This window comes from Dendrobates tinctorius, unplaced genomic scaffold (assembly GCF_039654945.1).
Source record: "Dendrobates tinctorius isolate UK_male_01 unplaced genomic scaffold, ASM3965494v1 ptg000015l, whole genome shotgun sequence".
Classification (NCBI taxonomy): Eukaryota; Metazoa; Chordata; class Amphibia; order Anura; family Dendrobatidae; genus Dendrobates; species Dendrobates tinctorius.
The window spans coordinates 18,708,670-18,735,674 of NW_027361683.1; the positions used below are offsets into that span (position 1 = coordinate 18,708,670).

Consider the following 27,005-nt stretch of genomic DNA (forward strand, 5'->3'; position numbering starts at 1 on the left):
AACACTGACAGTTTTATAGATTGGGTCATTATGGACACAGCAATAACAAATATGTACATTTTTATTTTTGTTTACGTACACATTTATTAGTATATTTTTGTTTGATATTTTGTGATTTTTTTTTTTACTTCTTCCTTGCATGAGACTTTTATTAATCTGATCACTGGTATAATGCATTGCAGTACACATGTACAGCAATGCATTAAACCTGTCAAGTGTTATACTGACAATGAGCCGTTTAGAACATTCCTCCTGGCTTGATTAAATGGGCCACCCTACCTGGAGGTCATTATTTGACCTCCTGTTGCCATGGCTAGTATCGATTACATTGCAAGGCGCCAGTCGGGTGGGAGAGGAGCATCTCTCTCGCCTACCCTTCTAAATGCTGCTATTGATCATAGCATTAAGAGGGTTAAACAGCTAGAAGCAACAGCACAGTCCCGGCTGTGACAGTCAGAACTCGACTATTACTTAAGCTGAGCACCTGGCGGCGACCGGGAGGGTACAAATGTTGTGACTGCATGCTCACCATGACATAATGGTTATGCCATAAAGTGGTTAATGAGACATGTTGCTTGTTCAATGATGAAACTTGTTATGTTGCATATTCAATGAGTTAAAAAGAAAACCCCAGCATCATAGACCCCATAGCGGTACTCATCAAACCTTATTACAACTTGGTCTACTGGCATTAGATGCATGACAGATGGATCACTTATATTATCGTCTACTGTTTGTAATGAAAATCAGGATACATATGCTAAAAGAATCTGAGAGAAATAAACCATACAAAAGAAGTTTACTAACTGATATTTTAGCTTCAATAAAAATGAACCTTGAACTTTTATTTCGGAGCGGTAATAAGCAATTTAAGAACAGATGCACTCTGAAGCCACATAGATGTACCCAGGGCCATATCCTAGCATACATTTCACAGTTATCTTCATTTTCAGATAATCTACGCAACAGCAATTTCTTTGCACTGGAATATCGGGTCTGGACAACCTGCCAACTGTGCTTTCACTTTGTTATCGAGGCTCATGAAGTCATTTGGATTTTTTTGAGGCAAACTCTTTTCTTCCTTTTCCACCAAAACCACGAATACTTTGTATCTTCTTTAGCTGGTCTTCAATGGTGTGGATTATATCTACTTCTTCTGGAATATGAACATATCTCACGTTGCGTCCAGTAACAAACAAGTCCTCTAATTTAGCCTCCTGGCCATGGCGATCTGTGTAGGTAACCTTTTCCAGGCGTATATTCATAAAAGCATCTACATTTAGGATAGTCCCCCTGGCAGAGCTTTCATTGCGTAAGTCAACAGTGGTGACAAGACCATGTAACCCCTGCAAGAGGATTATTAGACTGTTTTCAGCAATGGTTCTCTCTTTCACCGAGTGACTGACCTCCATGACAGCACCTATAAAATAACACTAAACTTGTTAATCTCAATATATGATTAATACTAGGTACATCACAATGCAAACACCAACTTTATACATGAAATACAGGTCAAACAGAAAACAAAAACAAATTAATATACCCCAATTTTAAGTTACTACAGGGTGGTTCAATGTTGAGGATTCTCATCCTTTGGCCAGAATGGAGAGGAGATACAAAGAGCTCTCGCTCTGGGAAGACCTGCGCCGTCCTGCATTTCAGAGAGAAGACATTCATTTCAATGGCTACTGTGTAACGCTTTACGTCTTGTGACAATATTGGGAAAATGAACATGTACATCTCAGCTCACCTACAGATAACTGCTGATCCTTGGCGGACTCTCTGATCTGCAAATTGTTATGCCACCCTTCTAACAAGTAAAGGATGTCCAAGTTAGAAACCCCCTTATAACAAAAATGTCAAATTAAAAATGGTGTATGGAATTTGAGTAGTATGGGTGACATATGTTTGGACAAACTAGATTTGGAGAAATAAAAAAAAAAAAGTGAATTTGCTAAAAATGCGTGAAATTATATTACACATGTAAAGCGCCATGGAATAAATGGCACTATAATAAAATAATTTTATTGTAGCAGGAACTGTGGAAATCAACAGTGGAGGCCAAAAAGTTGGCCTTCAAGGACCATACTTTGGCTTCAACTAAGGTTCTTTTTCCTATAAAAAAAGGGAGCCACTAGTTTGAAATTAGGAGTCTATGGAGCGCAGTCTGAGTACAGACCGTGACGTCCGGACTGGCTCAATAGCTTCATATAAATATATCAAAATGCTGAGTTCGGACCAGAGGAATCTTGGCTGGTTAGGACATCGCAGTCTATACTTGGACTGTGTATCATGAGTGACTGCATTTGGCTTCAAGGCGAAAATCGCTAGCTTCAGATTTCTATTGCCCATTATGCAAAAAAGACACATGGGGATTTTTAAAAAAGCAATTTCTAAGCCACAGCATTTGAGTGTCTATAACGAGATCTGGTTGGTTACTCTTTGGTGTCCATTTTTGAGCTGAATAAGAAGTTCTGTGAGCTGCTTTTCTTGGCATGTTCAATAAAAGGACATGATAGAAACTAAATAGTCCCTAATATAGTCAACTTCTACTTCCGGTTGCATCTGTCCTGTTGCAGATCTATCAATCTCAGCTCCCAACTTATCCCTCTCAGGTAGGAACAGAAATCATTAATTTTCAGCTCATAAATTAAGGTTCCATAGTTGATATACCAAAAAAAAAAAAAAAAAATGAAAATCTGTCCAGAACTAGTCAGCTTCCAAGGACAAAATACAATGGCATGTTTTGTTTTAGAATTATTCTTGATGGTAAAGTCTGGGCTGCCAACGGTCCAGAAATGTATGGACAAAAAGATTCTATGCCACTTACAGACCCAGCTCTGCACAGCAGAAGCCAGCTTACCAAAGGAGATTGTGTGACTCTGAAATTGTGAATGTCCTATAGAAGAGGAGAAAGAGTGGTGTGGTCAGTGGCTATAGACGTGACATGACCTACTACATTTTAAGGACCTCTTTAAATCAACATTAAATATGCTATGAGCCTCTTCAAAGAAAAACAGGACTTGAACTCTAGCGCCATCTGTTGGATATTGCAATCCTAAGAGTCTATATCAACTCTTTAAATGAACCTATCACTTAGGATAAGAAGCCAAACCAGGAACTCCATTTGCAGACATGTGCTTTGGAGGTGTTGACCCTGCTCAGTGCAAAGCAGGAAATTAATTTTGGTCTCTGACTGGTGGTCTAAGGGGGAACATTTCTCCTTGTGGAGAGTGCCGAGCTACTACAGGTCTGCAAGTCTCTGAATAGTCCACTGAATGCGTGATCTGCAGAACCTAACCATATACAACCAGCTGGTGGATAAGATTAAGAAACAGAACAAGGGAGCGATAGAGAGGCAATTACATGAATCATCTGCTGTAAATGTGATCTCCAGCTATTACAGGACGCTTAGCATGCTCAGCAGATGATGGGATCAGGCAATCTGACATTGTGTAACTATAAAGGCCTATCTGGTTTGGTTCCCTCCCCTAAAACCAACGCCACTCTTGACAATAGACTTCATGTTACCGTGTCTGACAGATTTTTTTTTCACTTTTAGGCTATGTGCCCACGTTGCGTTTAAATCCAGACACAGAAAACCGGACTCCTTCCCAGAAATCGCGTGTTTTTTTCCGCGCGATTTCACCGCGATTATGATCGCGATTTTGCCGCGATTTTCGTGTGCGATATTCAAGCACTTTCCAAGCAATTTGAAGCATCGCTTGGAAAGTGATTGACAGGTTAGTCACACTCGTCAAACATAGTGTTTGACAAGTGTGAGCAGCTTTTTAGTATTGAGGCTGCCTATGCGGCCTCAATAGTAAAAGATAGAATGTTAAAAATGATGAAAAAATAAAAAAATCGGGGTATATTTACCTTCCGACGTCCCGCGCTGCCATCCCGGGCCACAGCGTTCCCAGTAATGCCTTGCGAGACCTGTGATGACGTTGGTCTCGCGCTGCTATAGCGATCTCACGAGACCGCTAGAGTCACGCGAGACTACGTCATCACAGGACCTTGCCGCAAGGCATTACTGGGAACGCTGAGGCCGGGAATGCAGCGCGTGACGTCGGAAGGTAAATATACCCCAATTTTTTATTTTTTATTCTTTTTTTACAGGGGTATGGTACCCAGGGCCTGGAGGACAGTCTCCTCTCCTCCACACCGTGGGTACCAACCGCACATGAGACGCTTAACCTCCCGCATGGTGGGCATAGCCACATGCGGGAAGTAAGCGATTCTCATGCATTCCTATGGGTGTGGAATCGCGGCAATTCTTTGCGATTCCGCACAAAAGAATGAGCATGCTGCGATTTTTTTCGCAATGCGATTCCGCCACGGAAAAAAGCGCAGCATTAGCACAGCATGTGCGAAATGCCATAAAAATGCATGGGATGCGTTCTGTACACGATTTTTAAACGTTTTCGCGCCGAAAATCGCGGCAAAAACGCTTAAAAATCGCATCGTGGGCACACAGCCTTAAACTTAATGGACAAACGTAACTATTTTTAGGGCATGATACAGAGGTGTGGTGCAAGTCCATAAAAAGTTTCAGCCATCTGTGATCTTTGCTCCAATTGTCCAGAAAAAAAAGGAAAGAGGTGGTTGAAAACTCTTGATCTAGCACCTATATAAACTACATCTAGTTTTAGCTACAAATGTCAGTTAAAGAGTATCTGTCAGCAGGTTTTTGCATTGTAACTGAGGACAACACAATACAGGGGTTAAAGCACAACATTCAACAATGTGTCCCTTTTTGGCAGTGTGGAGTTGCTCACTTAGGGCTCATACTCGCATGCGAGAAACTCGGACGAGTCTCGCTCGTCAATACCTGACACTGCCGCCGGCACTCGGGAGCGGAGCGCTCAGCTACATAGAAAAACATGCAGCTGAACGCTCCGATCTGAGTGCCAGCAGCACTGCAGCAGTGCAGGGTATTGACGAGCGAGACTCGTCCGAGTTTCTCGCATGCGAGTGTGCGCTCTTACAATGAGTGTTCTATCGCCAGGCTGTTATCACTGCCTGGGCTGTATCCGACCCCACCCCTCCTGTGATAAGCAGCTTACTGTCAACAGAATGGACTCAGATAGCTGTGGTGTGGATGGGGTCAGCTTTCTGAGTCTCAACTGCTGCACCCATTAAACTAAGCGGTACATCGCTGGAATCAAGGTCTCTTTCTCTACATTATGCTGCTCTCAGATGAGGTAGCAAAAACCTGGTGACAGATTCCCTTTAAAATGGTTTTCCACCCCATGACAAGATTTCAGCATGGATAACCGCTTGCTAAATACTTGTTGTAAATCAAACCAAAGTGAGGAAACTCGTCTCATTTTTCTTGTACGGAAAAAAAATTATATATACACACACATAGAGATTATATATATATCTCTCAGACAAGCCCCAACAGTGTGTATATTACACCCCATTCATATTTGTCAGGCTGCACTGCATATATATATAAAGTTTGCCTTGAGATGTTAAACCCACGTGTCAGTAGTGCACACATTTCGTGGGAGCGGACTCCCCCTTGCTGCTGCACACTACACGGATACCACCATAAGTGTAGAGAGCCGATTCAGAGAGGATGATCACATATTTGGAGATGCACTGAACACAGGAGGAGAGCGTAGCTGGCCCACTACACGTTTCAATGCAGCTAGCCATAGCCACTTACAGGAGTCAATGATGAAAGGGTGGCCCACCCCCACAAAGTATGCACTCCGCTGACTCGAGCATAGTCTGTGAGCATGTGCAGACCCGAGGATGCAGTCTAGGAAACACTTACTCTGGCCAAGTGAGAGCCATCAGTCAGTATGCAAATTGTAACAGTGCATGGAGCTCTTGGCCACACCAAGGGTGCACCAAAACCCACTCATTTGCATATGAAAAAATGAGTTTTGAAAGTAATTAGAAAAATGAAATATATGCGGCTTATGATTTTTATAGGGGCCAATTCCCCCATGTAACTGTCCTACTGGAATTCTGGAGGTGACAAGATCCTTTTAATGTCACCCTCTTCATGTCCTTGTGATACCAGTATTGGAATGATGCTTTCCCTTCCTGATGATGGATTCCATTTCAGATGGTTATCCTTCCTGAGAAGTATCTTATGAGGTAAGAAGAGGAAGTATACATTTCATCTTTCATCCACAGTATCACCATTTTTGGATCAAGTACACATTTCACATACTTCTACACAGAAAAAGTAATCATTCATGCTCACATTTTCTCTCCCACTTCCTTTTTTATTACTTTTCTACTATTATGTGCTAGTGGAACGTACAAATCGTGACATTTCCAAGGCAAATGTGGATATTGAAACTTTGAAAAATGTGTACAAGACAAAATGTTTTATGCACATGATGTAGTGACCTACAGCCTCAAGTTTACATACACTTAGGATAGGAAATTCCAGCTTAACCCCTTAGTGACTGGGCTAATTCTGACCTTAACATAGTTGTCCACGACTAGGACAACCCCTTCTTAAACTAAATGTTCGGCCCCGATAACACAATAAAGCCTATAGTCACCTCCCGTGCCGATGCGGTTCCAGCAGAGGCGGCACTCGCGGTCCCAGGGCTGTGATGTGGTGGAATGACATGTGATGCCCGGCACCCAATCAGTGTTGTCGTCATTGTCTCCACCTCTGAACAAACTGAACATGAAGAGGAAGTCTGGGATGAGCAGAAGCTGATTGGGCGCTGATGTTACATGTCACAAAACCAGATCACAGCCCTGGTGAGAGTGCCAACACCGCGGGATTGGAGCCGGCACAGGAGGTGAGCATAGGTTTATGTCATCGGGCCCGAACATTTAGTTTAAGGGTTGTCCTAGTAGTGAACTGTTATGAATGAGTCACCGTAGGAGGCAAAAGCACTTATACAAGCTAAGTCCAGAAAACCAGACAAGTTGGCAACTATCAGATTGCAGACCCCTGAACCTATCAACACAACTAGCAGTAGCCGTGGGGGGTTCCTACGATGCCCTAGACCCCTCGATCACAGCCGGAGAAATACATAAGCCTAAAGAAAGAAAGGGGAAATCTAAACTGCCCCAGAGCTGACCCCAAAGCAATAGGCAGCCCCCAACATATAATGACGGTGAAGCAAGATGAAAACACTAACACAGACAGAAAGATAGACTGAGCAAAGACGGGGCCCCAAAACTACCTAGATAGGAAAGGAAAGGAAGGCTGCTGTCTGCAATCTGCAAAAACCCTATCAAAGACATAAGCCAACCAGCTGATATGAAAAAGGCCCTGAAGCAGCTAGGCTTCAAAAACTGAATCAGCACTCAGGTATTTTCAGAAGACAGAGCTAAATGAATTCAGCACACCCCAGCAGGGAATGGCAGAAATCCAGAAAAACAAAGTCAAAGCAAAAGGCCGAGCAGCAAACTTAGCTTTGGAGGAGCAGGAATTCAGACTGGTCTCCAAGGATCCCACAGAGAAATCACCCGCAGGGCAGAAGGGCGTCGGCAGCATTATATCCAGTCCGTAACTCCACTCAGCCAGCCACAATCATCAGCCTCAGGTGTTTGACAATCAGGCTCACTACCTTTCTTTACCAGAAGAGGGAGTTCCTCGGGCCTCAGTAATGAAGGGGAAAATGAACTCACAACAGTGAACCCTTTTAATGACCAGGCCAAAATTCACAATTCTAACCAGTGTCACTATGTGGTAAAAACACTGGAATGTTTCAATACAAATTATAAAAATTTTTTAAAAAAAAATTAATCTGACTAAGGGAAGGACATACTAATTACTGAGCTTTTGATCACGGTGATAGAGTCCATCACCGTGATCAAAAGTGTGGAACCAATAGGAAAATTCTCTGCCGTTACCAGCCGCATGTGCCCGCAATTTTTCTTCATGAATAGGAAGCAAAAGGCCGGGGGACAAAGCAAGAAGGCCTGGGGTATGGCGGAGGTACTGAGGGGGTCTCTAGGAAACATTATTTCTCTCTCCTTGGCTACCCAATGTAGCTGAGACCCTGGAGGTTTTCAGTCTCTGGGAGTTGCTATATACTTATTTGCACCCGCCATTTTAAAACTGCAATGAGGGAATAAGACCCCTTAGCGCATGCCGTTTTATTGCGGTTAAGTGGTTAAAAGTGTTAGAAGAAGGGAGATGGTTCAACAAGACTATCTGGTGAATGACTAAAGCTGTAAAACATTGTATAAACAGAAAAGTTTAGTCATGTCGCACCGAATGTCATTGGGGCAAAGGACAGTCAATTTTTCTGTGACTCCTCGTTAATAGATCGCTCATGGACAAATCGTTCATATGACTATGGACGAAAGATTCAAACATGGCCGATATTCTAGACGATGACACTGTCAGTAACTCACCTAAAAGCAATCATTCGTTGTTGAACTTCAGTTAATCAATGTTGATTTAATCAGTTTTCATAGGCTATAGTCCAATGTGTATGAGGCCCTTAAAAAGGGTCATGTCCTAGCAATTATAAAGTGCACAAGGCGTGCGGTAAGGGACATGAAAATGGAAGTGCTGATGATGGTGCACGCAGTCGCCGAGGACGTGAGGCAGGTGTGACTGCGCCTGTTATTGGAGCACAAGAAACATGCCCATACACCACACATAGCTTCCTGTCCCACTTTGCAAGGAGGCATGGGGCACCACTTCAGAAGCCAGAGTAGGGCGAACAGGTGGTCAGTTGGATAGCAGGTAATGCTTGGCAGCACCAACCAGCCCAGTCTCATCAAAAAACAGATGCTCATTTACATCCTATGCCATGCCAAGATCGGCAGGGGACTCACCACTAAGAGCGTAACCACCACCACAATGATCAGGCACGTCATCTAAGCACCCGACTCGGAGGGTCAAATGCCTGGGTCCACAATTGGTGCCAGGAGGTGACATCACTGCCTCTTCCCCTGTACTAGGTGCTTCCCAATCCCCTGTTCATGACACTGGCACTTCCAAATACTTGAACCAGCATAGCATTCATCGGTCCCTACCCCAGGCCTTGTAACGAAAAAGAAAGTTCCTAACCACCCCCCCACTCACCCACCGGCCCAAACGCTAAACAGGCACATTTCCAGGCTACTTGCCGTAGAAATGTTGGCGTTTAAGCTTGTAGACACTGCGGATTTCCGCTGACTCGTGGCAGCAGCCGTCCCCCGGTACTCGGTCCCCAACAGGCTCTGCTGAATCTAATTTCTCTAGGAGACAAACATCACACTGTGGCAGAGTTATTGAAAGGAAAAATAGACCAAACAGAATTGTGCCTCTTGCCGCTGAACCTACAACCAGGCATTGTCGTGTGTGATAATGATCATAACATGGTGGTGGCTATAAAGCTTGGCAGGCTCACACACGTACCATGCTTGGCTCACATGCTAAACTTGGTGGTTCAGCGGTTTCTGTAAACCTAACCAGATTTGCCAGAGCAAAGTATGTCATATCAGTGCCCATTTCCGCAAGTCTGCTACAGCTGCCAGCGCTCTGGCAGTGCTTCAGCAATGCATGCAAGTGCCAGCTCACTGACTGGTGTGCGACGTCACCACGCGCTGGAATTCCACACTGCACATGCTGGCAAGGCTTTATGAGCAGCAGTGGCCTGTTGTCGAATACCAGCTCCAACACGCCCGTAGGTATTCTGGTCAGGCACCACACTTAACTGAAGAGTGGGCATGGATGTCTAAGGCTATGTGCACATGCTGCAGATTCACCTGCGGCTTTTTCCGCGCGGATCCGCAGGTAAAACCGCAGGTAAAGTGACCTGCGGTTTTCCTGCAGTTTTGCTCTGCGGTTTCACACCTCTACTATGTTAAAGGTGTGAAACCGCTGCGGAATCCACCCAAACAATTGACATGCTGCGGTTTGTAAACCGCAGCAAAACCACGCAGAAAAAAATCGCAGCGTGAGCACAGCGGTTTTGAAATGCCATTGGATAACATGGTACTGTACCAAGTCTGCAGAACTGCTGCGTTTCCGCAGGGCAAAACAGCTACGGAAACGCAGCAGAATCCGCAACGTGTGCACATAGCCTAACATTTGTGCTGTTCTCTGAGAACTCCACAGAGATGGTAAAGGTGATGACACCATAATTAGCGCAATGATCCAGCTTCTGTGCCCACTTAAAAAGTTGCTGCTCACAATTAAAGCTGAATCTTTGCAGAGATGCAGGAAGACATGAAACAGAAACTACCCAGCTCAGCCTCATCTCACCGGCTCAGCATTGGTGGGGTAACATTGAGGAGGTGGAGGCGGAACAGGTTGCTAGTGCAACAGAGGTTTTCACCCAAACTTCGTCCCGCTTCTCCTACATGGATGGGCTGAGGAAGGGAATGAGGCGGAAGATATTGAAAAGGAGGAGATGGAGAGTCATCATCATGAGGGAGATAGGGAATTGTTGGCTGTAGGGAGCTTGGCACATATGGCCCACTTTATGTACCACTGACTTTCCCACGACCCTCGTGTTACATTCATCTTGATCAAAAAAAAAAAAAAAAAAAGTACTGGTAGTTCACCCTGCTAGACCTACGCTACAAGAAGAACCTTGCATCTCTCCATCCTAAAGTGGAGAGGTCTACTAAAATGGTACTTTATCAGAAGGCCATTGCGGAAAATATGTTGAAAAAATTGCCATCACTCAATGCTAGTGGCAAGGGGCAAGCTTCCTTGCCCAACCAAGGAGAGGCGAGGAAGACAAGCACCAGGTACAGCAGAGGCTAGGGTACACTGTCAAAGGCCTGGCCCAATTTAATGACACTCTCCCAGCATCCATGCCCTGATCATCATTTTTGACAATGAGGGAAAAGTTTTTGAAGATGGCCAAGCAATATCTGGCTGACAAAACCAGCGTACTCCACAATTCCTCTGCAACCTTAAACTATTGGATCTCAAAGTTGGACACCTGGCCCTCTATGCCTTGGAGGGGCTGTGCCGCCCTGCCGCTAGCGTCTTGTTTGAGCAGGTTTTTAGTGTAGCCGGGGGGGTCATAGCAGACAGGCGCTTACGGCTGTCAACAGAAAATGCAGACAGGCTCACTCTGATAACAATGAACAAAGCCTGCATTAGCCCCGAGTAGTGACCTCACAGCTAATGACTGACGGACAGTACTGTGGATGTGCAGCACCAAAGGCAACATCTACAAGGAGTTTGTATGTTTGCCATAGGTTTCTGGGGGGGTTCTTCCTCCACTCCTCACATATGGAGATTGTAAGCCCCAGTGGGGACAGTGACATTGAGGTCTGTAAAGCACTGTAGAATATGATGGTTATACAAGCGGGAAAAAACCTATAGGAAATAAGGGCCAAGTGCCCCTTGCGGGATGTAGTCTTAATCTGCAGGTAATACCAGTGGAAGAAAAGACTTTGCACGATAGAGTTAATATGCACAGTTATTCCACACCTCCCAACTTTTGAAGAAGGCAAAGAGGGACAAAGGCTGTGGCGCGCGTCATGGCAAAATTTAGGCCACGCCCCTAGCCACACCCATTTTAGTAGTGCCCATATCCACGCCCCAACCGCACCCATTTAGCACTGCTGATCACACTGTTTCATAAACAATAATTATAAACAGAAAAAAAATACATTTATTTAAAAGTAATGAATTAAAGTATTAATGCAAACTTGGTAAAAGAGGGGGGGTTTTCTGTGAAGGCTTTAAGGGGCAGGACGCAGAAGGAGGCCGAGCTCACCAAGGAGATGACTGTGCCCTTTTACACCAGCCGCATCGACGACGTATTACTGCACCAGGACGTGGACCTGGTGGTGCTCATCAACCTGCCCCCTCCTCTCACCAAGCAGATCGCAGTGACAGGCAAGACCCTAGGTGAGTGGCCATATACTAATCTCTGAGTCCTGAGGCATGACAGCCAAGTGAGACACTGTTTACAGCCAGAGAGTGACGCAGACAGGGCTTAGGCGCTGCACTGTGCCAGCCATTTGTTTCCACATCATCCAAAGCACTGAGAATGATATGAAAACAAATGGCTGGCACAGTGCAGCGCCTAAGCCCTGTCTGCGTCACTCTCTGGCCAGGCTGTAAACAATCCCCCCCCGCGGCCCGGTGGACAAGTGAGTGCTCCATACAGTACCCGGCTCAGGCTCTCACTCTCTAACATATGAGATCCCATCTTGCCTGTCACTCTCACATGCTGCCGCTCCATGCACCGCGGCAGCATGTGACAGAGAGAGACAGGCAGGATCTGGGATGATCATCTCTGATAGAGTGAGAGCCGGGTACGGAGCGCTGATGCGCTGCCGCCCACCGCCGCTTCTCTGTCCTCCCGCGGAGTCCTGAATGATTTCCTCCTCCTGAGCTGACATGCTGTACTGTATGCAGCGCTGATGCGCCGCCGCCCACCGCAGCTTCTCTGTCCTCCCACAGAGTCCCGAGCGATTACCTCCTCCTGAGGTGACATGCTATAAGCTGACTGCCGGAAATGAGGTCAGCAGTCATTTCCGGCGGTCAGCTTACAGCACGTCACGTCTGGTGGAACGTGATGTGCGGCTCAGAGTGCTGTATTTTGCGGTCATACACCGCGATCGCGGGATAGAAAGCTTCCCGGCGGGATACGGACCCGCGGGAATCGGAACGGTTGGTACCTATGCACACGCGGCTCCGCTCCATACACACACGGCTCTGCTCCATACACCTCGTACACGCAGCTCCGCTCTATAAGCATCTCTGCTCTGTACACCTCGTACACACACGGCTCCGCTCCATACACACACTGCTCCGCTCCATACACACACTGCTCTGCTCCATACACACACTGCTCTGCTCCATACACACACGGCTCTGCTCCATACACACACTGCTCTGCTCCATACACACACGGCTCCGCTCCATACACACACGGCTCTGCTCCATACACACACGGCTCTGCTCCATACACACACTGCTCTGCTCCATACACACACGGCTCTGCTACCTCCTCCCTGGAAACCCCTCCTGACCCCACACATAAACTTCACTCATCTAGCATCATGACAACCAGCACAGCAGAGTCCTGCACACACTGAGTCACCTGATCACGAAGCCAGTCACAGCCTGCAATGCACGCTTGGGTGTAGATAGTTCTCTTCTCTGTGCGCACAGGACCTGTGATGAGGTCACAGGAGGGGAGGAGTCAGGAGTCACCTGATGATCTTGTGACTCCTGACTCCTCTCCTCCAGTGACCTCATCACAGGTCCTGTGCGCACAGAGAAGAGAACAATCTACACCGAAGCGTTCATTGCAGGCTGTGACTGGCTTCTACCGCGTCCCTGGGAGGGGGAGTATGGGGAGGGGCGTGCGGCTTGTCCCCCTGCAGTGCGGGACAAATAGTATCTCGGGCGGGACAGAGGGTGGGAGGGGCAAAACGGGACTGTCCCGCGAGTATTTGTTTCGCAGTTTAGTTCTGTAGTGGGCGTGTCGGGGGGAGTGGCAGTGCTTTTTAGCTGCAGTGCTGATTGGTTCATCATGGCTACAGCGCTGATTGGTTTACCACGGCAGTGAGGGCGGTGCATTTATGAGCGCGCTCACAGCCAGATCCTGCTGCAGGCTGGGAAGGTGTTAGTCGCGCGTTCAAGAGCGCGCAGAAGGTGGCGGCGCGCATTCATGAGCGCGCATTTTTACCTGACGCGGCGCATTTCACAGGTGCTGGGCGCGCTTTTCACAGGTGCAGCGTCTGCGCATTTCACAGGTGCTGGGCGCGCTTTTCACAGGTGCAGCGTCTGCGCATTTCACAGGTGCTGGGCGCGCTTTTCACAGGTGCAGCGTCTGCATTTCACAGGTGCTGGGCGCGCTTTTCACAGGTGCAGCGTCTGCATTTCACAGGTTCTGGGCGCGCTTTTCACAGGTGCAGCGTCTGCGTATTTCACAGGTGCTGGGGGCGCTTTTCACAGGTGCAGCGTCTGCATTTCACAGGTGCTGGGCGCGCTTTTTACAGGTGCAGCGTCTGCATTTCACAGGTGCTGGGCACGCTTTTCACAGGTGCAGCGTCTGCATTTCACAGGTTCTGGGCGCGCTTTTCACAGGTGCAGCGTCTGCGCATTTCACAGGTGCTGGGCGCGCTTTTCACAGGTGCAGCGTCTGCATTTCACAGGTGCTGGGCGCGCTTTTCACAGGTGCAGCGTCTGCGCATTTCACAGGTGCTGGGCGCGCTTTTCACAGGTGCAGCGTCTGCATTTCACAGGTGCTGGGCGCGCTTTTTACAGGTGCAGCGTCTGCATTTCACAGGTGCTGGGCACGCTTTTCACAGGTTCTGGGCGCGCTTTTCACAGGTGCAGCGTCTGCGCATTTCACAGGTGCTGGGCGCGCTTTTCACAGGTGCAGCGTCTGCATTTCACAGGTGCTGGGCGCGCTTTTTACAGGTGCAGCGTCTGCGCATTTCACAGGTGCTGGGCGCGCATTTCACAGGTGCAGCGTCTGCGCATTTCACAGGTGCTGGGCGCGCTTTTCACAGGTGCAGCGTCTGCGCATTTCACAGGTGCTGGGCGCGCTTTTCACAGGTGCAGCGTCTGCGCATTTCACAGGTTCTGGGCGCGCTTTTCACAGGTGCAGCGTCTGCATTTCACAGGTGCTGGGCACGCTTTTCACAGGTGCAGCGTCTGCGCATTTCACAGGTGCAGCGTCTGCGCATTTCACAGGTGCAGCGTCTGCGCATTTCACAGGTTCTGGGCGCGCTTTTCACAGGTGCAGCGTCTGCATTTCACAGGTGCTGGGCACGCTTTTCACAGGTGCAGCGTCTGCGCATTTCACAGGTGCAGCGTCTGCGCTTTTCACAGGTGCAGCGTCTGCATTTCACAGGTGCAGCGTCTGCATTTCACAGGTGCAGCGTCTGCGCATTTCACAGGTGCTGGGCGCGCTTTTCACAGGTGCAGCGTCTGCATTTCACAGGTGCAGCGTCTGCATTTCACAGGTGCAGCGTCTGCGCATTTCACAGGTGCTGGGCGCGCTTTTCACAGGTGCAGCGTCTGCATTTCACAGGTGCAGCGTCTGCATTTCACAGGTGCAGCGTCTGCATTTCACAGGTGCAGCGTCTGCGCATTTCACAGGTGCTGGGCGCGCATTTCACAGGTGCAGCGTCTGCGCATTTCACAGGTGCTGGGCGCGCTTTTCACAGGTGCAGCGTCTGCGCATTTCACAGGTGCTGGGCGCGCTTTTCACAGGTGCAGCGTCTGCGCATTTCACAGGTTCTGGGCGCGCTTTTCACAGGTGCAGCGTCTGCGCATTTCACAGGTTCTGGGCGCGCTTTTCACAGGTGCAGCGTCTGCATTTCACAGGTGCTGGGCACGCTTTTCACAGGTGCAGCGTCTGCGCATTTCACAGGTGCAGCGTCTGCGCATTTCACAGGTGCTGGGCGCGCTTTTCACAGGTGCAGTGTCTAAGCATTTCACAGGTGCTGGGCGCGCTTTTCACAGGTGCAGCGTCTGCATTTCACAGGTGCAGCGTCTGCATTTCACAGGTGCTGGGCGCGCTTTTCACAGGCGCAGCGTCTGCGCATTTCACAGGTGCTGGGAGCTCTTTTCACAGGTGCAGCGTCTGCGCATTTCACAGGTGCTGGGCGCGCTTTTCACAGGTGCAGCGTCTGCATTTCACAGGTGCTGGGCGCGCTTTTCACAGGTGCAGCGTCTGCGCATTTCACAGGTGCTGGGCGCGCTTTTCACAGGTGCAGCGTCTGCGCATTTCACAGGTGCTGGGCGCGCTTTTCACAGGTGCAGCGTCTGCATTTCACAGGTGCAGCGTCTGCATTTCACAGGTGCTGGGCGCGCTTTTCACAGGTGCAGCGTCTGCGCATTTCACAGGTGCTGGGCGCGCTTTTCACAGGTGCTGGGCGCGCTTTTCACAGGTGCAGCGTCTGCGCATTTCACAGGTGCTGGGCGCGCTTTTCACAGGTGCAGCGTCTGCGCATTTCACAGGTGCTGGGCGCGCTTTTCACAGGTGCAGCGTCTGCATTTCACAGGTGCTGGGCGCGCTTTTCACAGGTGCAGCGTCTTCGCATTTCACAGGTGCTGGGCGCGCTTTTCACAGGTGCAGCGTCTGCATTTCACAGGTGCTGGGCGCGCTTTTCACAGGTGCAGCGTCTGCGCATTTCACAGGTGCTGGGCGCGCTTTTCACAGGTGCAGCGTCTGTGCATTTCACAGGTGCTGGGCGCGCTTTTCACAGGTGAAGCGTCTGCATTTCACAGGTGCTGGGCGCGCTTTTCACAGGTGCAGCGTCTGCATTTCACAGGTGCTGGGCGCGCTTTTCACAGGTGCAGCGTCTGTGCATTTCACAGGTGCTGGGCGCGCTTTTCACAGGTGCAGCGTCTTCGCATTTCACAGGTGCTGGGCGCGCTTTTCACAGGTGCAGCGTCTGCATTTCACAGGTGCTGGGCGCGCTTTTCACAGGTGCAGCATCTGCGCATTTCACAGGTGCTGGGCGCGCTTTTCACAGGTGCAGCGTCTGCGCATTTCACAGGTGCTGGGCGCGCTTTTCACAGGTGCAGCGTCTGCGCATTTCACAGGTGCTGGGTGCGCTTTTCACAGGTGCAGCGTCTGCGCATTTCACAGGTTCTGGGCGCGCTTTTCACAGGTGCAGCGTCTGCATTTCACAGGTGCTGGGCGCGCTTTTCACAGGTGCAGCGTCTGCATTTCACAGGTGCTGGGCGCGCTTTTCACAGGTGCTGCGTCTGCGCATTTCACAGGTGCTGGGCGCGCTTTTCACAGGTGCAGCATCTGCGCATTTCACAGGTGCTGGGCGCGCTTTTCACAGGTGCAGCGTCTGCATTTCACAGGTTCTGGGCACGCTTTTCATAGGTGCAGCGTCTGCGCATTTCACAGGTGCTGGGCGCGCTTTTTACAGGTGCAGCGTCTGCGCATTTCACAGGTGCTGGGCGCGCTTTTCACAGGTGCAGCGTCTGCGCATTTCACAGGTGCTGGGCGCGCATTTCACAGGTGCTGGGCGCGCTTTTCACAGGTGCAGCGTCTGCGCATTTCACAGGTGCTGGGCGCGCTTTTCACAGGTGCAGCGTCTGCGCATTTCACAGATGCTGGGCGCGCTTTTCACAGGTGCTGCGTCTGCGCATTTCACAGGTGCTGGGCGCGCTTTTCACAGGTGCAGCGTCTGCATTTCACAGGTTCTGGGCGCGCTTTTCACAGGTGCAGCGTCTGCGCATTTCACAGGTGCTGGGCGCGCTTTTTACAGGTGCAGCGTCTGCGCATTTCACAGGTGCTGGGCGCGCTTTTCACAGGTGCAGCGTCTGCGCATTTCACAGGTGCTGGGCGCGCATTTCACAGGTGCTGGGCGCGCTTTTCACAGGTGCAGCGTCTGCGCATTTCACAGGTGCTGGGAGCGCTTTTCACAGGAGCAGCGTCTGCGCATTTCACAGGTGCTGGGCGCGCTTTTCACAGGTGCAGCGTCTGCGCATTTCACAGGTTCTGGGCGCGCTTTTCACAGGTGCAGCGTCTGCATTTCACAGGTGCTGGGCGCGCTTTTCACGGGTGCAGCGTCTGCGCATTTCACAGGTGCTGGGCGCGCTTTTCACAGGTGCAGCGTCTGCGCATTTCCCAGGTGCTGGGTGCGCTTTTCACCGGTGCAGCGTCTGCGCATTTCACAGGTGCTGGGCGCATATTTCACAGGTGCAGCGTCTGCGCATTTCACAGGTGCTGGGCGCGCTTTTCACAGGTGCAGCGTCTGTGCATTTCACAGGTGCTGGGCGCGCTTTTCACAGGTGCAGCGTCTGCGCATTTCACAGGTGCTGGGCGCGCTTTTCACAGGTGCAGCGTCTGCATTTCACAGGTGCTGGGCGCGCTTTTCACAGGTGCAGCGTCTGCGCATTTCACAGGTGCTGGGCGCGCTTTTCACCGGTGCAGCGTCTGCGCATTTCACAGGTGCTGGGCGCGCTTTTCACAGGTGCAGCGTCTGCGCATTTCACAGGTTCTGGGCGCGCTTTTCACAGGTGCAGCGTCTGCATTTCACAGGTGCTGGGCGCGCTTTTCACGGGTGCAGCGTCTGCGCATTTCACAGGTGCTGGGCGCGCTTTTCACAGGTGCAGCGTCTGCGTATTTCCCAGGTGCTGGGTGCGCATTTCACAGGTGCAGCGTCTGCGCATTTCACAGGTGCTGGGCGCATATTTCACAGGTGCAGCGTCTGCGCATTTTACAGGTGCAGCGTCTGCGCATTTCACAGGTGCTGGGTGCGCTTTTTACCAGTGCAGCATCTGCGCATTTCACAAGTGCTGGGCGCACTTTTCACTGGTGCAGCGTGTGCGCATTTCACAGGTGCAGCGTCTACGCATTTCACAGGTGCTGGGCGCATATTTCACAGGTGCAGCGTCTGCGCATTTCACAGGTGCTGGGCGCGCTTTTCACCGGTGCAGCGTCTGCGCATTTCACAGGTGCAGCTTCTGCGCATTTCACAGGTGCTGGGCGCATATTTCACCGGTGCAGCGTCAGCGCATTTTACAGGTGCAGCGTCTGCGCATTTCACAGGTGCTGGGTGCGCTTTTTACCAGTGCAGCATCTGCGCATTTCACAAGTGCTGGGCGCACTTTTCACTGGTGCAGCGTGTGCGCATTTCACAGGTGCAGCGTCTGCGCATTTCACAGGTGCTGGGCGCGCTTTTCACAGGTGCAGCGTCTGCACATTTCACAGGTGCTGGGTGCGCTTTTCACCGGTGTAGCGTCTGCGCATTTCACAGGTGCTGGGTGCGCTTTTCACCGATGTAGCGTATGCGCATTTCATAGGTGCTGGGCACGCTTTTCACAGATGCAGCGTCTGCGCTTTTCACAGGTGCAGCGTCTGCGCATTTCACAGGTGCTGGGTGCGCTTTTCACCGATGTAGCGTACGCGCATTTCACAGGTGCTGGGCACGCTTTTCACAGGTGCAGCGTCTGCATTTCACAGGTTCTGGGCGCGCTTTTCACAGGTGCAGCGTCTGCGCATTTCACAGGTTCTGGGCGCGCTTTTCACAGGTGCAGCGTCTGCGCATTTCACAGGTTCTGGGCGCGCTTTTCACAGGTGCAGCGTCTGCATTTCACAGGTGCTGGGCGCGCTTTTCACAGGTGCTGCATCTGGGCATTTCACAGGTGCTGGGCGCGCTTTTCACAGGTGCAGCGTCTGCACATTTCACAGGTGCTGGGCGCGCTTTTCACAGGTGCAGCGTCTGCATTTCACAGGTTCTGGGCGCGCTTTTCACAGGTGCAGCGTCTGCGCATTTCACAGGTGCTGGGCGCGCTTTTTACAGGTGCAGCGTCTGCGCATTTCACTGGTGCTGGGCGCGCTTTTCACAGGTGCAGCGTCTGCGCATTTCACAGGTGCTGGGCGCGCTTTTCACAGGTGCAGCGTCTGCGCATTTCACAGGTGCTGGGCGCGCTTTTCACAGGTGCAGCGTCTGCGCATTTCACAGGTGCTGGGCGCGCTTTTCACAGGTGCAGCGTCTGCGCATTTCACAGGTTCTGGGCGCGATTTTCACAGGTGCAGCGTCTGCATTTCACAGGTGCTGGGCGCGCTTTTCACGGGTGCAGCGTCTGCGCATTTCACAGGTTCTGGGCGCGCTTTTCACAGGTGCAGCGTCTGCATTTCACAGGTGCTGGGCGCGCTTTTCACAGGTGCTGCATCTGGGCATTTCACAGGTGCTGGGCGCGCTTTTCACAGGTGCAGCGTCTGCACATTTCACAGGTGCTGGGCGCGCTTTTCACAGGTGCAGCGTCTGCATTTCACAGGTTCTGGGCGCGCTTTTCACAGGTGCAGCGTCTGCGCATTTCACAGGTGCTGGGCGCGCTTTTCACAGGTGCAGCGTCTGCGCATTTCACAGGTGCTGGGCGCGCTTTTCACAGGTGCAGCGTCTGCACATTTCACAGGTGCTGGGTGCGCTTTTCACCGGTGTAGCGTCTGCGCATTTCACAGGTGCTGGGTGCGCTTTTCACCGATGTAGCGTATGCGCATTTCATAGGTGCTGGGCACGCTTTTCACAGATGCAGCGTCTGCGCTTTTCACAGGTGCAGCGTCTGCGCATTTCACAGGTGCTGGGTGCGCTTTTCACCGATGTAGCGTACGCGCATTTCACAGGTGCTGGGCACGCTTTTCACAGGTGCAGCGTCTGCATTTCACAGGTTCTGGGCGCGCTTTTCACAGGTGCAGCGTCTGCGCATTTCACAGGTTCTGGGCGCGCTTTTCACAGGTGCAGCGTCTGCGCATTTCACAGGTTCTGGGCGCGCTTTTCACAGGTGCAGCGTCTGCATTTCACAGGTGCTGGGCGCGCTTTTCACAGGTGCTGCATCTGGGCATTTCACAGGTGCTGGGCGCGCTTTTCACAGGTGCAGCGTCTGCACATTTCACAGGTGCTGGGCGCGCTTTTCACAGGTGCAGCGTCTGCATTTCACAGGTTCTGGGCGCGCTTTTCACAGGTGCAGCGTCTGCGCATTTCACAGGTGCTGGGCGCGCTTTTTACAGGTGCAGCGTCTGCGCATTTCACAGGTGCTGGGCGCGCTTTTCACAGGTGCAGCGTCTGCGCATTTCACAGGTGCTGGGCGCGCTTTTCACAGGTGCAGCGTCTGCGCATTTCACAGGTGCTGGGCGCGCTTTTCACAGGTGCAGCGTCTGCGCATTTCACAGGTGCTGGGCGCGCTTTTCACAGGTGCAGCGTCTGCGCATTTCACAGGTTCTGGGCGCGCTTTTCACAGGTGCAGCGTCTGCATTTCACAGGTGCTGGGCGCGCTTTTCACGGGTGCAGCGTCTGCGCATTTCACAGGTTCTGGGCGCGCTTTTCACAGGTGCAGCGTCTGCATTTCACAGGTGCTGGGCGCGCTTTTCACAGGTGCTGCATCTGGGCATTTCACAGGTGCTGGGCGCGCTTTTCACAGGTGCAGCGTCTGCACATTTCACAGGTGCTGGGCGCGCTTTTCACAGGTGCAGCGTCTGCATTTCACAGGTTCTGGGCGCGCTTTTCACAGGTGCAGCGTCTGCGCATTTCACAGGTGCTGGGCGCGCTTTTCACAGGTGCAGCGTCTGCGCATTTCACAGATGCTGGGCGCGCTTTTCACAGGTGCTGCGTCTGCGCATTTCACAGGTGCTGGGCGCGCTTTTCACAGGTGCAGCGTCTGCATTTCACAGGTTCTGGGCGCGCTTTTCACAGGTGCAGCGTCTGCGCATTTCACAGGTGCTGGGCGCGCTTTTTACAGGTGCAGCGTCTGCGCATTTCACAGGTGCTGGGCGCGCTTTTCACAGGTGCAGCGTCTGCGCATTTCACAGGTGCTGGGCGCGCATTTCACAGGTGCTGGGCGCGCTTTTCACAGGTGCAGCGTCTGCGCATTTCACAGGTGCTGGGAGCGCTTTTCACAGGAGCAGCGTCTGCGCATTTCACAGGTGCTGGGCGCGCTTTTCACAGGTGCAGCGTCTGCGCATTTCACAGGTTCTGGGCGCGCTTTTCACAGGTGCAGCGTCTGCATTTCACAGGTGCAGCGTCTGCATTTCACAGGTGCTGGGCGCGCTTTTCACGGGTGCAGCGTCTGCGCATTTCACAGGTTCTGGGCGCGCTTTTCACAGGTGCAGCGTCTGCATTTCACAGGTGCTGGGCGCGCTTTTCACAGGTGCTGCATCTGGGCATTTCACAGGTGCAGCGTCTGCACATTTCACAGGTGCTGGGCGCGCTTTTCACAGGTGCAGCGTCTGCATTTCACAGGTTCTGGGCGCGCTTTTCACAGGTGCAGCGTCTGCGCATTTCACAGGTGCTGGGCGCGCTTTTCACAGGTGCAGCGTCTGCGCATTTCACAGATGCTGGGCGCGCTTTTCACAGGTGCTGCGTCTGCGCATTTCACAGGTGCTGGGCGCGCTTTTCACAGGTGCAGCGTCTGCATTTCACAGGTTCTGGGCGCGCTTTTCACAGGTGCAGCGTCTGCGCATTTCACAGGTGCTGGGCGCGCTTTTTACAGGTGCAGCGTCTGCGCATTTCACAGGTGCTGGGCGCGCTTTTCACAGGTGCAGCGTCTGCGCATTTCACAGGTGCTGGGCGCGCATTTCACAGGTGCTGGGCGCGCTTTTCACAGGTGCAGCGTCTGCGCATTTCACAGGTGCTGGGAGCGCTTTTCACAGGAGCAGCGTCTGCGCATTTCACAGGTGCTGGGCGCGCTTTTCACAGGTGCAGCGTCTGCGCATTTCACAGGTTCTGGGCGCGCTTTTCACAGGTGCAGCGTCTGCATTTCACAGGTGCTGGGCGCGCTTTTCACGGGTGCAGCGTCTGCGCATTTCACAGGTGCTGGGCGCGCTTTTCACAGGTGCAGCGTCTGCGCATTTCCCAGGTGCTGGGTGCGCTTTTCACCGGTGCAGCGTCTGCGCATTTCACAGGTGCTGGGCGCATATTTCACAGGTGCAGCGTCTGCGCATTTCACAGGTGCTGGGCGCGCTTTTCACAGGTGCAGCGTTTGCGCATTTCACAGGTTCTGGGCGCGCTTTTCACAGGTGCAGCGTCTGCATTTCACAGGTGCTGGGCGCGCTTTTCACAGGTGCAGCGTCTGCATTTCACAGGTGCTGGGCGCGCTTTTCACAGGTGCTGCGTCTGCGCATTTCACAGGTGCTGGGCGCGCTTTTCACAGGTGCAGCGTCTGCGCACTTCACAGGTGCTGGGCGCGCTTTTCACAGGTGCAGCGTCTGCATTTCACAGGTTCTGGGCGCGCTTTTCACAGGTGCAGCGTCTGCGCATTTCACAGGTGCTGGGCGAGCTTTTTACAGGTGCAGCGTCTGCGCATTTCACAGGTGCTGGGCGCGCTTTTCAAAGGTGCAGCGTCTGCGCATTTCACAGGTGCTGGGTGCGCTTTTCACCGGTGTAGCGTCTGCGCATTTCACAGGTGCTGGGTGCGCTTTTCACCGATGTAGCGTATGCGCATTTCATAGGTGCTGGGCACGCTTTTCACAGATGCAGCGTCTGCGCTTTTCACAGGTGCAGCGTCTGCGCATTTCACAGGTGCTGGGTGCGCTTTTCACCGATGTAGCGTACGCGCATTTCACAGGTGCTGGGCACGCTTTTCACAGGTGCAGCGTCTGTGCATTTCACAGGTGCTGGGCGCGCTTTTCACAGGTGCAGCGTCTGCGCATTTCACAGGTGCTGGGTGCGCTTTTCACCGATGTAGCGTCTGCGCATTTCACAGGTGCTGGGCGCGCTTTTCACCGGTGCAGTGTCTGCGCATTTCACAGGTGCTGGGCGCACTTTTCACCGGTGCAGCGTCTGCGCATTTCACAGGTGCTGGGCGCGCTTTTCACAGGTGCAGCGTCTGCGCATTTCCCAGGTGCTGGGTGCGCTTTTCACCGGTGCAGCGTCTGCGCATTTCACAGGTGCTGGGCGCATATTTCACAGGTGCAGCGCCTGCGCATTTCACAGGTGCTGGGCGCGCTTTTCACCGGTCCAGCGTCTGCGCATTTCACAGGTGCAGCGTCTGCGCATTTCACAGGTGCTGGGCGCATATTTCACCGGTGCAGCGTCTGCGCATTTTACAGGTGCAGCATCTGCGCATTTCACAGGTGCTGGGTGCGCTTTTTACCAGTGCAGCATCTGCGCATTTCACAAGTGCTGGGCGCACTTTTCACTGGTGCAGCGTGTGCGCATTTCACAGGTGCAGCGTCTGCGCATTTCACAGGTGCTGGGCGCGCTTTTCACAGGTGCAGCGTCTGCGCATTTCACAGGTGCTGGGTGCGCTTTTCACCGGTGTAGCGTCTGCGCATTTCACAGGTGCTGGGTGCGCTTTTCACCGATGTAGCGTATGCGCATTTCATAGGTGCTGGGCACGCTTTTCACAGATGCAGCGTCTGCGCTTTTCACAGGTGCAGCGTCTGCGCATTTCACAGGTGCTGGGTGCGCTTTTCACCGATGTAGCGTATGCGCATTTCACAGGTGCTGGGCACGCTTTTCACAGGTGCAGCGTCTGCACATTTCACAGGTGCTGGGTGCGCTTTTCACAGGTGCAGCGTCTGCGCATTTCACAGGTGCTGGGTGCGCTTTTCACCGATGTAGCGTCTGCGCATTTCACAGGTGCTGGGCGCGCTTTTCACCGGTGCAGCGTCTGCGCATTTCACAGGTGCTGGGCGCGCTTTTCACCGGTGCAGCGTCTGCGCATTTCACAGGTGCTGGGTGCGCTTTTCACAGGTGCAGCGTCTGCGCATTTCCCAGGTGCTGGGTGCGCTTTTCACCGGTGCAGCGTCTGCGCATTTCACAGGTGCTGGGCGCATATTTCACAGGTGCAGCGTCCGCGCTTTTCACAGGTGCAGCGTCTGCGCATTTCACAGGTGCAGCGTCTGCGCATTTCACAGGTGCTGGGCGCATATTTCACAGGTGCAGCGTCTGCGCATTTTACAGGTGCAGCGTCTGCGCATTTCACAGGTGCTGGGTGCGCTTTTTACCAGTGCAGCATCTGCGCATTTCACAAGTGCTGGGTGCACTTTTCACTGGTGCAGCGTGTGCGCATTTCACAGGTGCAGCGTCTGCGCATTTCACAGGTGCTGGGCGCATATTTCACAGGTGCAGCGTCTGCGCATTTCACAGGTGCTGGGCGCGCTTTTCACCGGTGCAGCGTCTGCGCATTTCACAGGTGCAGCTTCTGCGCATTTCACAGGTGCTGGGCGCATATTTCACCGGTGCAGCGTCTGCGCATTTTACAGGTGCAGCGTCTGCGCATTTCACAGGTGCTGGGTGCGCTTTTCACCGATGTAGCGTCTGCGCCTTTCACAGGTGCTGGGCGCGCTTTTCACCGGTGCAGCGTCTGCGCATTTCAAAGGTGCTGGGCGCACTTTTCACCGGTGCAGCGTCTGCGCATTTCACAGTTGCTGGGCGCGCTTTTCACAGGTGCAGCGTCTGCGCATTTCCCAGGTGCTGGGTGCGCTTTTCACTGGTGCAGCGTCTGCGCATTTCACAGGTGCTGGGCGCATATTTCACAGGTGCAGCGCCTGCGCATTTCACAGGTGCTGGGCGCGCTTTTCACCGGTGCAGCGTCTGCGCATTTCACAGGTGCAGCGTCTGCGCATTTCACAGGTGCTGGGCGCATATTTCACCGGTGCAGCGTATGCGCATTTTACAGGTGCAGCGTCTGCGCATTTCACAGGTGCTGGGTGCGCTTTTTACCAGTGCAACATCTGCGCATTTCACAAGTGCTGGGCGCACTTTTCACTGGTGCAGCGTGTGCGCATTTCACAGGTGCAGCGTCTGCGCATTTCACAGGTGCTGGGCGCACTTTTCACAGGTGCAGCGTCTGCGCATTTCCCAGGTGCTGGGTGCGCTTTTCACCGGTGCAGCGTCTGTGCATTTCACAGGTGCTGGGCGCGCTTTTCACAGGTGCAGCGTCTGTGCATTTCACAGGTGCTGGGCGCGCTTTTCACAGGTGAAGCGTCTGCATTTCACAGGTGCTGGGCGCGCTTTTCACAGGTGCAGCGTCTGCATTTCACAGGTGCTGGGCGCGCTTTTCACAGTTGCAGCGTCTGTGCATTTCACAGGTGCTGGGCGCGCTTTTCACAGGTGCAGCGTCTTCGCATTTCACAGGTGCTGGGCGCGCTTTTCACAGGTGCAGCGTCTGCATTTCACAGGTGCTGGGCGCGCTTTTCACAGGTGCAGCATCTGCGCATTTCACAGGTGCTGGGCGCGCTTTTCACAGGTGCAGCGTCTGCGCATTTCACAGGTGCTGGGCGCGCTTTTCACAGGTGCAGCGTCTGCGCATTTCACAGGTGCTGGGTGCGCTTTTCACAGGTGCAGCGTCTGCGCATTTCACAGGTTCTGGGCGCGCTTTTCACAGGTGCAGCGTCTGCATTTCACAGGTGCTGGGCGCGCTTTTCACAGGTGCAGCGTCTGCATTTCACAGGTGCTGGGCGCGCTTTTCACAGGTGCTGCGTCTGCGCATTTCACAGGTGCTGGGCGCGCTTTTCACAGGTGCAGCATCTGCGCATTTCACAGGTGCTGGGCGCGCTTTTCACAGGTGCAGCGTCTGCATTTCACAGGTTCTGGGCGCGCTTTTCATAGGTGCAGCGTCTGCGCATTTCACAGGTGCTGGGCGCGCTTTTTACAGGTGCAGCGTCTGCGCATTTCACAGGTGCTGGGCGCGCTTTTCACAGGTGCAGCGTCTGCGCATTTCACAGGTGCTGGGCGCGCATTTCACAGGTGCTGGGCGCGCTTTTCACAGGTGCAGCGTCTGCGCATTTCACAGGTGCTGGGCGCGCTTTTCACAGGTGCAGCGTCTGCGCATTTCACAGGTGCTGGGCGCGCTTTTCACAGGTGCTGCGTCTGCGCATTTCACAGGTGCTGGGCGCGCTTTTCACAGGTGCAGCGTCTGCATTTCACAGGTTCTGGGCGCGCTTTTCACAGGTGCAGCGTCTGCGCATTTCACAGGTGCTGGGCGCGCTTTTTACAGGTGCAGCGTCTGCGCATTTCACAGGTGCTGGGCGCGCTTTTCACAGGTGCAGCGTCTGCGCATTTCACAGGTGCTGGGCGCGCATTTCACAGGTGCTGGGCGCGCTTTTCACAGGTGCAGCGTCTGCGCATTTCACAGGTGCTGGGCGCGCTTTTCACAGGTGCAGCGTCTGCGCATTTCCCAGGTGCTGGGTGCGCTTTTCACCGGTGCAGCGTCTGCGCATTTCACAGGTGCTGGGCGCATATTTCACAGGTGCAGCGTCTGCGCATTTCACAGGTGCTGGGCGCGCTTTTCACAGGTGCAGCGTTTGCGCATTTCACAGGTTCTGGGCGCGCTTTTCACAGGTGCAGCGTCTGCATTTCACAGGTGCTGGGCGCGCTTTTCACAGGTGCAGCGTCTGCATTTCACAGGTGCTGGGCGCGCTTTTCACAGGTGCTGCGTCTGCGCATTTCACAGGTGCTGGGCGCGCTTTTCACAGGTGCAGCGTCTGCGCACTTCACAGGTGCTGGGCGCGCTTTTCACAGGTGCAGCGTCTGCATTTCACAGGTTCTGGGCGCGCTTTTCACAGGTGCAGCGTCTGCGCATTTCACAGGTGCTGGGCGCGCTTTTTACAGGTGCAGCGTCTGCGCATTTCACAGGTGCTGGGCGCGCTTTTCAAAGGTGCAGCGTCTGCGCATTT

At 52.5% G+C, this 27,005-nt stretch overlaps 1 protein-coding gene across 3 annotated transcripts; it reads right to left on the minus strand.

Moving 5' to 3' along the window:
* Positions 1 to 782: 782 nt before the first annotated feature.
* LSM10 (LSM10, U7 small nuclear RNA associated) lies at positions 783 to 13,124 on the minus strand. 3 transcript variants are annotated; one of them, XM_073562594.1, is made up of 3 exons: positions 13,005 to 13,118; positions 1,544 to 1,651; positions 783 to 1,420 (listed from the first exon to the last, which is right to left on the minus strand). In XM_073562594.1, the coding sequence occupies exon 3, from the start codon at positions 1,410 to 1,412 to the stop codon at positions 1,047 to 1,049; it is 366 nt and encodes a 121-aa protein (XP_073418695.1). In that variant the 5' UTR covers positions 1,413 to 1,420; positions 1,544 to 1,651; positions 13,005 to 13,118; the 3' UTR covers positions 783 to 1,046. The 3 variants fall into 3 exon arrangements, with proteins under 3 accessions (XP_073418695.1, XP_073418702.1, XP_073418692.1); XM_073562601.1 differs by lacking the exon at positions 13,005 to 13,118 and adding an exon at positions 1,751 to 2,643; XM_073562591.1 differs by lacking the exon at positions 1,544 to 1,651 and having other exon boundaries at positions 13,005 to 13,124.
* Positions 13,125 to 27,005: the final 13,881 nt, after the last annotated feature.